Below are 12538 nucleotides of genomic sequence, written 5' to 3'. Positions count from 1 at the left end.
AGCCAGTCAAACTGCCACCATTGACTCTGCTGCTCAGCTCTCCCACAGAGCTACCACCCCTGCAGCTACCAGAGGGGAACTGCTGGCCAAGCTCCAGCCTGGGCTGTTTATAAAGGCCCGGCCCTGCCCCCTTCTGGCCACCTGACCCGCCTGGTCTCCCTGGCAACTGGCACCTGAGCTGCCCTGGTGATTGGCAGCTCTGGCAATTTCAATCCCAGTCACGGGGCACCTACGTGACCCCGTGACAGATATATGTGCGGACACCTCTGAATTGTGACAGGCATGAACACACTCCTAATCAGTGACATTCTTGGTACAGTTCAGTTATGTCCCCCCGTACCCACAGGTAACAGTTCTTGAACTCGATGCTAGTTAAAGCACTGCAACCCCCCTAGCTGGTTGTAGGGCCTAGGGGAATGTGGTCATCTTGTTAGAAGGGGGCTCAGACCAGTATAACCAACATTATGCGTTGTACCGGCATAACTTTTTCAATAGCTAAGATTGGTAAAACCTAGGCCTAGACCAAGGCTGAATGACTTGCCTGTGATCATCACACCAGCACAGGAAAGAACTCAACCCCTCTCTCTCCAGTGGACCCTACCCTCACCCCATCCCTCCTCTGGACAGAACTGTTTACCCAGTCTGGGACATGCCCTTTGGCAGGTCCCTCTCGCCTCACACACTTGCTTCCCATGTGTTGCAAGAGTTTTCTCCCTTGCCAGCAGCTGGCTGGAAGGAAACTGCTTTGTTGTGGCTCTCCCACCCATCCAGGTGTGGGCAAAATGTGGCCTGGGGGCCAGATGTGGCCCACCAGGCCATTCTATCCAGCCTGCGGGGCCCCTAAAAATTTAGAAAATGAATATTTATCATGCCGCCCTCCATGGCTTGCCAAAACTCAGTAAGCAGCCCTCCGCCCAAAATAATTGCCTGCCCCTGCTTGATTAATCCATTTCCTCCCTCCTGTCAAAACAGGCAGGGGAATTTAATGGACCTTGGGTGAGTTACTTATGGCTCTGTGTACCTATTTCCTGGTCTGCAAAAGAGAGATAATGACTTGTTTGCTCTTTAAGGCTGGGTGTGGTGAGAAGTAAACTGCAAATGCTTTGGAGATGTAAATGCTGGGCGTTGACAACGTTCAGCCTGACAACTTGTGAGCCTTGGGATACTGGGCATCTTTGTCCAAGTCTTTGCTTCTAGAACTGCATAATTTTGGGAGAATCTTGGCTTCTGTTTGCTTTACTGTTAGTTTCTAGTTCTGAGGATGGCACAGGAGGATTAATGTAACCCACACACAATGTACAAGCCACTTTGCACTACAAAGGTGTTTTGGTTTCAAGAGATGATCATGCTTTATATATGCTGGATTTGATCATGTCCTCTGTATCTTGCCCACTTGTTAGTCTGGGAAGGAGAAATGCAGGAAAGCTCCTTTATCTAGAGATACTGGAAACAAGAGAGTATGGAGCTCAGTCGTGTAAGTAAGGGGAGTACACCCTTAGTCGGATTGGCTAACCTGGGAAATGTTCTTATTTTAATTAATTGGTTAAAAGGAAAAACTGGAAGCATGGCAAGCCCTGATTGGAGAAGCTAGGGTGATGTCACACCAGGTATGTAGGAAGAGGGAGCTGGGGGCTAGGAGGACCCCAGGGAGGGCCCAATCCAGAGAAGCCAACATGAAGGGGAACTCTCAGGGGAGCAGGAGAGTCTCTGAGTCTGGGACTCCCCTCCTCTCTCTGTCCCCTGCTCTGTTTTCTTGGGTTTGGGGTAAGATAATATCATGGGGGTATTAATCCCTGGAGCAAACCACCAGGATTAGAGCCTGGTAATGTGTGGGTCAGGATTGGAGCCTGGTCCTTTCCATTGCTATATCAGTTGCTTGTGCCAGCCTAGCTGGGTAGCTGACCCCATCTGCAGCCCAGGCCCACACCAGGATAGGTCTGGTTCCTTTTCTTTTGTATGCTTTTGCAGTTTTCTGCTCCAGCTGGAGCTCTAGGATTTGGATCCAGGAATTTTGGAGTGTGGTCACCCCCCAAAGCCTCCACGTGGAAGTGGAGATTGCTGCTGTACACCCTTCTAGGAAGCAACAAGGAGGCCCTTGCATCGCAGAAGGACCTAGCCGCCCTCCGAGGTGACGCAAACTCAAGGAGCAGCTCACAGAACTCTCCGGTGTGGGTCCCTTCACCCAGCCTGTTGCTGAGCGGACAGGGATGGGGGTACAGGACCTGGAACTAACCCTTTGGGTGAGCCCCCAAGTCCCAGACTGCCTGGGCATGGGTGGAGTCTCCCCAAAAGGGGTGCAAAGTAGAAACTATACCTGGGAGTTAAGAGTGTTTAAATCGCACGTGGTGTTTTCCTTTGTTTCATTGCCTTTTTTTTCTGTAGTAAATCTGTCCTCTGTGTTTACACAGCTTGGTATTTTTGGGGGGTTTGTTTATGCGGGACACCCCAGCCAAATTCAGTGATCTCAGATTTCTGGGTGGGGGCTTGAGTACAGTGAAAACTTACTGTGTACCCTGAAATTTGTACCCGGCCCTTGTTGCTACCAACTGGTGCTTGGCAGAAGGGTTGCATTAAAAATATGACCCTAAAACCTCCAAATTAGTAAGTTAAAGGCAAAGAACTCTGATAAATTGTTTTGAAAGTTTCATGATTTTTAAGCCAATCTCAACAGTTTTTGACCCTGGGATTTTTGTACCATTGGGATGAGTCATTCTGATTACTACTGGACTCTTCCTCTCTCCTATAATGTTTAATGGCTGTTCTTCTCAGCTATTGTTCTTCAAAGGGCCTGCATTTTCTCTATAATGCTATTTCAGTTACTCGGGTTCTGGCCTAGCTGCCTGGAGTGGAGCACAGGTATAGGGCAGGAGAAAGCACCTTACACAGATAGATACAGACACAGAGATGCTGGGTAAGGCCCCTGCAAGCACAGCCGACAACATAGATCACAGACAAATATTTACACTGCATAACTTCAGGGTCACTTCCTCTTCCCCTTTTTGCCTTTGACACCACTTTAATTTCAGCAAATAAAAATAAGGCAAGGTAATACAAACAGGATGGCCAGTTTGTAATATCTGGGTCCTGATTTGAATTTTCTCACTGCTTCAGCTGTTTGGATCCTGAGAGCTGGGAGAAGGCTGAGGTTGATATAAGCCAGAGTAGAAATAAAGACACCGTAAGCAGTTTGGCTACACTCTCTGCTGCCTTGTACATTTAACAGCAAAGGATTTGGCACACTTTAGAATTAAAATCACAATATAGACTACAGATGGTTTCTAACACATGATACATGAGTACACGTAGAACCAATACGCATACAGGGACACAAAATTATTTTGGAGTTGCAAGGTTGTTGTGGCTAGAGAATGAGGTTAGGAGGACATGGGCAAAGAGAAGCGGCCAGTCGCTGATAGTCACGGCAAAAATGAATGTTGGGACTATAACTATGGTAAAGATGAGCAATACTTTATGTCCCATTGTGGGTCTGGGTTGGATCTTGCATCATGTCTGTTCTGAGGGCCTAACCAAAGGCCACTGAAGTAGATGGAAAGATTCCCATTGACTACAGTGGAGTTTGCCTCAAGTCTTTCCTGTTTGTCCCAGGACTACTATGGAAATGGGACATGGACTACCATGGAAATCTTTAAGGGTTAAGTCCTATTGTCACAGATGTTAATGTAAGTGTTGTTATTGACTTCACCAGGATCAAGGTTTTGCCCTAAATCTATGGGAACTTCTTCCCTCTCTGTCCTTCCCCTTCCTTCCCAGTGGCATGTATCGTTGATCAGCTGTGGAGCACCCCACTCCCCCATGTCCTCTCTCCTGTAGGAACACAGAGGCTCTATAAGATTCACAAAAGTTTAATTGGGGGTCTCTGGCCTATCACCCCGTTTTGGCCCTATCTTATTGTAACATGGTTGCTTTAGACAATTAGAACAGCATGTAGGAAAGGCAGACAGCCAGACAGTAATGTTGCCAGTTCCCTTGAGTCTCACAGTAGCTGAAGTTTTAATTAAAAGCTTGGCTCCAAGGAGTCTTGTCATTCTGGGAGAGACTCGGTTTCAATTAAAAACGGGACATTTCTAGCCCTGGTGGTTGCAGAAAATGGCTTGATTATGTGACTCAAGTGGATCCTAGTGGCTCAAAAAAATAAAAAGATACTGCTCATTTTTCTTTATTGTTTCCTAACTTTTCAATCAACCTCGGGGCCACACGGAGGCATGTTGAGTCTCTGCCACCTGGGCACAAGGTTACTATTTATGAATGATTATGACCTAACTGATAAAGCCAAAGTCCGATCAGGGGTGAGACTTGGATTCTGTCTGGCGTGTGACCTTTGTTGAAGAGCAGAGCAGGAGACCTTTTGCTCAAGGCATCAAGTTTGTTTTTAAGACAGGGAACAGGACTTATACGTGCATAGTTACAGCACTCTCACAGCTGGAGATCGCTCCTCCCTCCAGCTCCTTTGCGTACCTACCTGCAGCGGCTTCACAGCCACCTTTCAGAGCAGACTTGCCTTTTGGTTTCCCAGTGGTGTTTCTGCTGCTTTTTGTGTGTTTGGGAGAGAGAGGGAGAGAGAGCTGGGGGGGCTCAAAGGGCATTTTGTGTCTGGGGTTTTGAATGACAAAAGCTCAGGCCTGGACTCTGCTGAACTGCATTAAGGAGAGCTTCTCGCCAGGTGGCACTGCTCACAAAGGCTGCTGTGCCGTGTAGGAAGAAAGACTGACAAACATGTTCCTGCGAAGGCATTTCAGAATTAGTCATGTTGAGCCAAGGGGGAAATGCTGCTATTGCAGCTGACTATTTTGGTGGTAAGGCTTGAATTCCCCCAAGCGCGGCAGGCTCGTACAAGGCCCCGGCACGAAGTTATCTGCGTGTTACACAATGACCACGCTCCCCTAAACTCTTAGCACAGGGTTTTGGAGATGAACAGGCCTCAGGTTACCCTCAAGCTGCAAAAATGCGCACACGTGTTTTCCTACACTCCAGTTGTGAAATCACATGCAGCGTGCATGTGTCGGCAGGCAGGCCTCCACACGTGTGTGCTCACGCTTGTCAGGTTGCTGACAGCTGCACGTTGAGATGCAGAACCGAGCCGCACCGTGCCCCTAATGCCATGCTGCAGAATTTGGCAGTGGGATATATCCAGATGACAAAGGATAGCAACATGGTACCCACAAGGCCCTGCTGGATGGGACCAGCTGAGCAGATCTGTGGAAGCTGAGCTCTGAATGCTCTAACGGGATGTTTGTGACAGAAACCTGCTGTGAACTGAAAGCAGCAAATGATGCACAGGGCACATTGAATGGAGATTTCTCTTTGTGATGCAGGCGTGTTACACAGGTTGCCATAGCAGCAGCATCCGTAACACAGGGGCCAACAGGAGGGAAAGAAGTAGGTCAATCTGGTCTAAATAACACCCAGACATGTCAGCCTCAAACTTAGCCTGATCAGGGCGGAGAAAATGAAAAGGAGGGGAAAGGAAAGAATGAGTCCAATCTGAAGACAAGATGAATGTCTGTGGCTTTGAGCAGTTTCGTGGTGGAAGAGAAAGAGCATGTTTTTAAGTTACCTTTGTGCTGAAATTAGAAAGGCCCAGTGCTGCACCCTCCCAAAGCTGACCACGGGATTTGTAGCCACCTCTCTCAGGATCCAGATTGCTGCAGCAGTGAGAAAGTTCAGGCAGTGTGAAAGTTCGGGCTAGGACCTTAAATGATTACAAACTGGCTGCCCCATTTTGTTATGATGTTTTTATTGACTGAAATTCAAATGGTATCAAAGGCAAGAGGAGGAAAGGAAGTCACACCGAAGCTATGCAATGTAAATATTCAGTTGTGTGACCCATGTTGTTGGCTGTGTTTGCAGAAGCTTACGCTCAGTTTGAGGGCATCTCTGTGCTCGGTCCTGTCCTACACCTCCAGGCACTAGTACCTACTGACTTTAGGTACCAGCAGGACATCTGCTTAGTACGAATGGTGGGCACACAAAGAGACCCTGCTGGGGTGGGGAAAACCTGGAAGGGAGAAAGGGAACATGGAAGCACATACACCCACAGGTTGGAGAGGGGGTTGGAGCCTCATATGTGGGACAAAGGTTGCACATAGAGGGGACTAAAGGGGCCCACACTATTGGAGGAGAAGGAATGGGGACATATGAAAGCACAGGGGAGAGACTGGAAGATTTGCACGGAGTCCCTGTAGGAGAAAAAGGTGGGAGACCCAAAGGATTTGGGGGCTGGGTTGGATAGATGTAAGGAGTCTCCTGGGAGGTTGAATGAGCTCAGCTGATCAGAGTCACAAACATACGGCACCCTAGTTTTCCTGTGTCAGGCCTAGACATTCCTGGGTTTGGTATGAAGGGTCTGGTCTGTTACAGCAGAAAAACAGGGCTAAATCCTATTCTCCTTCATGAACCTAAATGGCAGGTGGGCAGCTGTATGTCTACACTGCGGGGATACATCGGGCAATTCTGTTTTGTTGCAGGGTAAAGCAGAATCTCAAGCTGGCTGTGAGTGCCCAAAACTGCAGTTCCATGGCTGCATAAGTACTATTTTACCTATGCAACCACATGAAATCCTGTTTCATAAAATGAGATAAGATTCAGCCCATGGTCTCTACTGTCAACAGCTTAAATGATGTAAATGCTGCATATTTCAGCCAGGCTAGCATGTAGCTGAAGTGAGTGCCTTTCTGCACACAAGATGCAGCCCTGCCAGGTTAAAAGTGTGTTCTTACCCCAGGCAGGCTACAATCCTAATGAGCTCATGGTGGTTTGTAGTTTTTGCACAGCAGCAGTACAGAGAGAGAGGCCAGCATTTGCCTTGATCAGTTAACCCATATTAATGCTACTACTGCCTTGTCCTCATTAGGGTTTTATCTCATATGTGTCACCACGGGTTAGGGAAGAGGAAGGAAGTTAACATCTCTTTCCCTCCTGGAGGCAAAAACAGAGCTGCAAAGGTGCATAGGATGTGTGGGGACCTGCTGCAGTTGGTTGAAATACTCTGGAACAAGCTAGCAATTCATTGCATTCACATTTTGCAGGGTAGAGGGGACCAGACTATATCCTGTCCCAAACAATGGACACATTTCCATCTGCATTAATGTGCTGGAATTATGGTACATTAAGTTTAGTACTTGTAATAACAGGTACTAGCTTAAAGCGCCATAACCAGCACTACTGCACAGTAGCACTGGTACACATCTTCTACATGACACTAAAGCACAGTAGACTAATTCTACTGAAAGAAAAATAAAAGAATTAGTCTACACATTAGCACAGCTTTCTCTGTGATGTGCTAATGCACAGCAGAATTAGTCCACCACGCTTCTAGCGTCTTGTGTAGATGCGCCCAATGTGGCTCCTTTTGTGTTTCTAGTTTATGTGGCTCAGAAGGAGTGATTAGTGAGGAGCTGAAAACCAGATACTCCCACTGAGAGAGAATGAAATGAACTACAGAAAGATCCAGGAGGGAATAGATAAAAGAAAGGGAAAGGGGTGGGGAAATAGCCTCTGTTATTTGGATAAAAGTGCAGGTATTCAAAGCACAGATGTTCTCTGCAGCAGCAGTAACGCTATGGACTTCTCTCCCTGGAGAAATACCCAGCCTCTAAGCCTCTCTCACTCTATTGACCTGCTGGTACGTAGAAAGCCTACAGGTGACACTGGGATACCCCTTGGTGTGTATAAATATGGCTGGTTGAGACAGGGTATTGTGAGTCACTGCAAGCAGGGTGATGACATGAGCCAGGCATAACTTCAAGGGGGGAGGTGAAAAATCAATACCAGAGAGGAAGGCTCCTGAAGGGACTGCTCCTGAGGGTTTACTGAATTGAAACTAAATCCTCTATGTTGGTGAGTAGCTGAAGGAAGGGGCTAGTTAGTGACCAGTATTGTTGGAACTGAAAGGAAGCAGCAGGACTGATCCTGCACCCTTGGAATCGTGAACTTCAACAGGCCTACGACTGCGGCCGGTGGGTTTTGAAAGCTCCCTATACCGGGCCTGGTGAGTTATTAGTACAGCTTACCAAGCTGTAAAATAAAAGCACTGGCCTGGTCCTACACAAAAAAGTTTTACAGCTTTGACTATACTGGTATAAACAGCGCAACTTAGCTAGTCTGAATGATTTACATTGGTACAAGCATCCTTATATCAGTATAGCTTATTCTGACTTGGCAAGGGAAATTAACTGCAATAACACAAGCCACCTTTTATAACATGGCCGCATTTGCCTGATGGATTGTTTTAGTATAACTGGAGTGATTAAAAGGAAACCAAAAGCAAAAGCCAGCACGCCTGTAACCATCGCAGATAGATTGGCACAGAAACTACATGAGTTCCAAGTCTGCATTCAGCTAATGAACAGACAAGCAATAGATGAGCACCCAAGAAAGGACAGAAGGGAAAAGGTAGCCGAGGGATTGGCACGGGCAGGCGGGGAGAAAATCTTTTCAGATGCTTTAGGGCCTACGTGAAGAGCGAGGCAGGGGCCCAAGCACTGGATAGGCTGCCAGTGAACAGAGGAGGGCTGTGGATCAAAGAACATGCAATAGCTTCTGAGCGGAGAGGTGGCTGGATTGGCTGGTCTCCATGTAAGCAGAATGAATATCAGTGCTTCAAAATGGCTTCAAAACTGGTCTTGCTGGTTACCAAACTTTAGATATAAGGAAGGTCAGGGCAAGGGAGCTTTCAGCCATCTTTAATAACCGACAACCCATTTCAGTGTAATTAATGAGCAAGAAGACAGGCTTTTGCAAGATAAGGTGGAAAACAAGATGACAAAGGTGTAACGTGGGTTCAAAGCCTTCCTTGTATGCACAGAATGAACAGGAGACCCATTGTGCATTACCCAGCTTTGAGAATTAGCAGAGAGGGAGGGAGCATAAGCACCTCTCATACAACATGCATTTTTTTGTGTGTGGAATGTAATTTAAGCATAAAGATGCATCTTGGTGCCTGCCCAAGCTCCTCCCCTTCAGCAGAAAGATCCCCTTTGATTTCTGCAGTCAAAAGCTTTAGTTAAAAGCCCGTTGCGCACAAAGGAAAAAAAAATCACAAAGCAATAGTAGCACGAGACCGCACTGCGCTTCCTTTTTTGTAATCTTCAGCTGAGAACTGGGTTGAGACTGCCAGTGCCTTTCAGGAGAATTAATCAGGTCTGCAGATTAACTGAAAGTTAGATGTTTATTTATAAGCAAGTGTTTACACCCAAATGCAGGGAGAAAAGCAACTATGAGCTAAAAGCAATGACCAGCAATGGAGAGAAGGACCTAGAGAAGAACTGTGGCAGGATTCTCATGTATGAAGTATAAATACCGGTGGATAAAATTTACATAGGAAAAAGAAAGGGAAGGAGAGTAAACCAAAGGCACTAAGACAGCACATAACAAGCTGCCTCTTCCTTTAAAGAGATGATTTTTAAATACTGATCAGCTATTTGCTTCTCCCCAGAACAGCGTGGGCCAACACACTATTATTTATGATTTGTATTGCAGTAGCACCTAGAATCCTAGTAAAAGATCAGAGCCCAGTTGTACCAGCCACCATACAGATGAGAAAACAACCTGTCTCAGAGGGCCTTACAGCCCAGGTGTCAGACATGATGCAGCTGGTACACACATACAGCTAGAGTGGAGGTAGGATAGGAAAAGGAGGAAATGAAACAAGCAGGCTTTAGCAGAAAAAGAGAAGTCTGGACTTGCCTCTTTCCCAATCAGTGCCATAGGGGAGCTCTGAGCAGGCAGTGTAGTAGAGGGAGGCTTTTAGGAGGGGTTTAAAGGAAGAGGTGGTGGCAGCGCCGCACATGACAATACTGCTTCTAGTAGAAAGGCTCTGGCTTGCTCACTAAGCTGGTGTATTCAGCATAGCACTAAGCTGACAGGCTCCCAGGGAGGTATTATTTTCTTTCTTCGTTTATGTTGATGGTATCTGACTTTCTAATAAGAATGAAAAAGCTGAGCACACAATTAATGACTACAGCCCAAAGGGAAAACCTGGGGGTGGGAGGAAATCACCTTAAGTTCAGACCTGATTGTTCCTTCAGGGAAAAGGTATACCCCCATGGTCTTGTTCCCAACCTGGGTGGATCTGCAGAGATCTGGGGATGCCAGGGCATTGATGCTTACTCTGCACTGGCTCTGATTCAGGCTTCGTGGCAGTGCAGTTTCACAGCAGCCCCTCTGCTAAGGACACCTCTATTCCCTGACAGCTGCCTCTGGGGTCACATCCAGATGAGCGTCAACATGCAGTATGTGGCACTGGAGAGCTGTCTGTGGCATCACACACCACATGTGCATGTGTTCCCCACAGTGCTACTTTACAGCATGGGGGGCTGACCCTGGGAGATCCCCGGGTCAAAAAAACTCACGCCTAAAAAAAGTGGGGCAGTGCATATGGCAGCAGCATGCGCTGCACAAAACTGGAGGCTGGCCGGTCAGGGTCATGCTCCAGCTGGTGGCCAGGCTCTCTGCTTCAGGCGCGCCATGACTGCAGCTCTCCAAGGCGCCCAAGTAAGGCTGCTGGGGCCAATACAGTTGCTGGCCTCAGCTTCCCCTACCCCACCTGGGGTAACCTGCGCATGCCAGAGTGCATGAAGCACTGGCATTCCCCAGGTACAAGCAGCAGAGGCACAAAGCGTGTGTGCCACTGCTACTTGTCCTTGGTGAAACACACATTCACGCTCATCTGGATGTGGCCCAGGATTCTGGAGAATAGAGGGGCCCATGGAAAAGCTGGGACAACTTCACACTCCTGTCTTTCTTAGGGTAGAAGAAGGATGCACATCCTTCAACCCTGCCTGTCTGGCTCTCTCCCTCTCTGCAGACCTGCAGAATATCTACTGCTGGCTCCATAAGAAAGGCAGGGGATGGACTTTTGTTTCCTCAATGGGGGTGGGACATCAATGAAAAGAAGAATCTTTTTGTGTGTGGTTGTTAGGGGCCAGGGAAGAGAATTATCTGGGCTCATGACTTCCATCTTCAGGGTGAAAGAGGGTAGGCTAACACTTTTTAGAGACTAACTGGGTCAGAGTTTCTGCATATTACTTTTCAAAGGTGCAACTTTTACATTATATTTATGTGTCTGGATGCCTCTTTAACCTGTATACCAGAGCTGCATGTTCTCTCCAGGATTTCCCTGCTTGGTAGGGTGATTTATGCAGAGAGCTGAGGAATGGTATTTTACGAGTGCCGGCCTAGACCAAAGTTCTGGGTTGAGGTAGCCGAGCCTGTGTGTTAGGTTGTACTTGTTAGTTTTCTCATCTAATTTAGCGCTATCTCATCTAGTTTCTCAGCGTTGTACCTCCTGCTGTAGTTTGTTTTGGGATTCCACAGCTTCCTGCTTCAGGTTTCTTGACTAATTGCTCTGCTTTCAGCTCTCCTTGCCATGGACACTATTACCAACATAGTACAGGACCTGCACGAGTACTGGGCAACCCATTTCTCTCGGAGATTTCTGCCCAGGAGGCCCCCACTTCGCCAAATTACTTCCTTGTCCAGTTTCTACCTGCTGGACCACAAGACCCGGCAGATGGAACTAGGTTTGGATTATGGCCTGCCACAGGCTCAGCTGAGCAATGCAAAGTTTGTCTTCCAGGATGGCAAATGGCAGAGTGAAGGCAGCCCTACCCATCAGCTTCCATTTCGGCAATTATTCCCCTCCTCTGGCCAAGAGCAGTCCAACAAGGTCCTCAAGAAGGAGAACAAGGCCCTTCTGGAAGAGAACAATTACCTGAAGTTGCAGCTTGAGTTGTTAATGGACATGCTGACAGACACCACAGCTCAACTACACACAGTGGAAAAAAAGCTGGATGCCCCTGCCTGGCAGGCAAAGATGAAGAAACCGGACAAGGTGCTGATGCTTAAGTACTAGTGGGAATCTTTGGTGCAAGACCTGGGAGTCTGCACTTGCTGAAATAGATGCATATCTGTCTTCTTGCTTCCAGAAGCTTAATAAAGCCCTAAATCAGATCAATCTGTAGTGTGATTTTTGCTTGAATGGGGCATCTATCTTTTCCCACTACCTGCAGGTTGCCACATGCCATGAAGCTGTCCCAGCTTTGCTTTCGCTTGTAAAAGCATTGAACTGAGACCAACTCCAAAGTAGGACTATTATTGTTAATGACACCCCCATCTACATATACCACATTTTTCCTCTCGTAAACACCATGCGCATGTTGGCTCATTGTAACTTATGATAAACAACTGTGTGCTTGGTTAGACTGTGTGAGGCTACCTGGCAGCTACACCTGGCTACTTGCCTTACCACCCCCCACTTCAAGAAATGGTGCTATCCAATCTCCAGTTAAAGTCTGGGTACAGTTTTCTCATGCAGGCTACAATCATCAACACCCCAGCAAAGGCATGTATTTTTTCACATGGCATGTGTTTAACAGAGGTTGCATCTTGTCAGTCAGGCCCTAAGGGACCACGACCCCAGGGAGAGGGGAGTTCAAGAAGAGTGGTTGCTCCTCAAGGGAGCGATCCTCAATGCACAAGCTAAGTCTATTCCATCTCGAAGGAGAGGCAGCAAGAGGGC

At 47.4% G+C, this 12538-nt stretch overlaps 1 protein-coding gene across 1 annotated transcript; it reads left to right on the top strand.

Annotated features, from left to right (window-relative positions):
* The first annotated feature begins 7296 nt into the window (after positions 1 to 7296).
* Positions 7297 to 11974, top strand: CBY3 (chibby family member 3). The gene is made up of 2 exons (XM_019535199.1): positions 7297 to 10861; positions 11376 to 11974. Exons 1-2 carry the CDS (start codon positions 10726 to 10728, stop codon positions 11870 to 11872), a joined length of 633 nt encoding a protein of 210 aa, XP_019390744.1. The 5' UTR covers positions 7297 to 10725; the 3' UTR covers positions 11873 to 11974.
* The last annotated feature ends 564 nt before the right edge of the window (positions 11975 to 12538 follow it).

This window comes from Crocodylus porosus, unplaced genomic scaffold (genome assembly GCF_001723895.1).
Source record: "Crocodylus porosus isolate Cpor-Errol unplaced genomic scaffold, CroPor_comp1, whole genome shotgun sequence".
In the NCBI taxonomy this organism is placed as follows: Eukaryota; Metazoa; Chordata; order Crocodylia; family Crocodylidae; genus Crocodylus; species Crocodylus porosus.
The sequence above is the reverse complement of the archived record's forward strand: the minus strand, read 5'-3'. Positions and strand labels throughout refer to the sequence as shown.

Coding starts and splice junctions, on each gene's coding strand:
- CBY3 (XM_019535199.1), top strand. CDS start 10,726: ATGGAAAAGCTGGGACAACTTCACACTCCTGTCTTTCTTAGGGTAGAA. Junction 10,862..11,375: donor CTGCTGGCTCCATAAGAAAG/GCAGGGGATGGA, acceptor CTCTGCTTTCAG/CTCTCCTTGCCATGGACACT.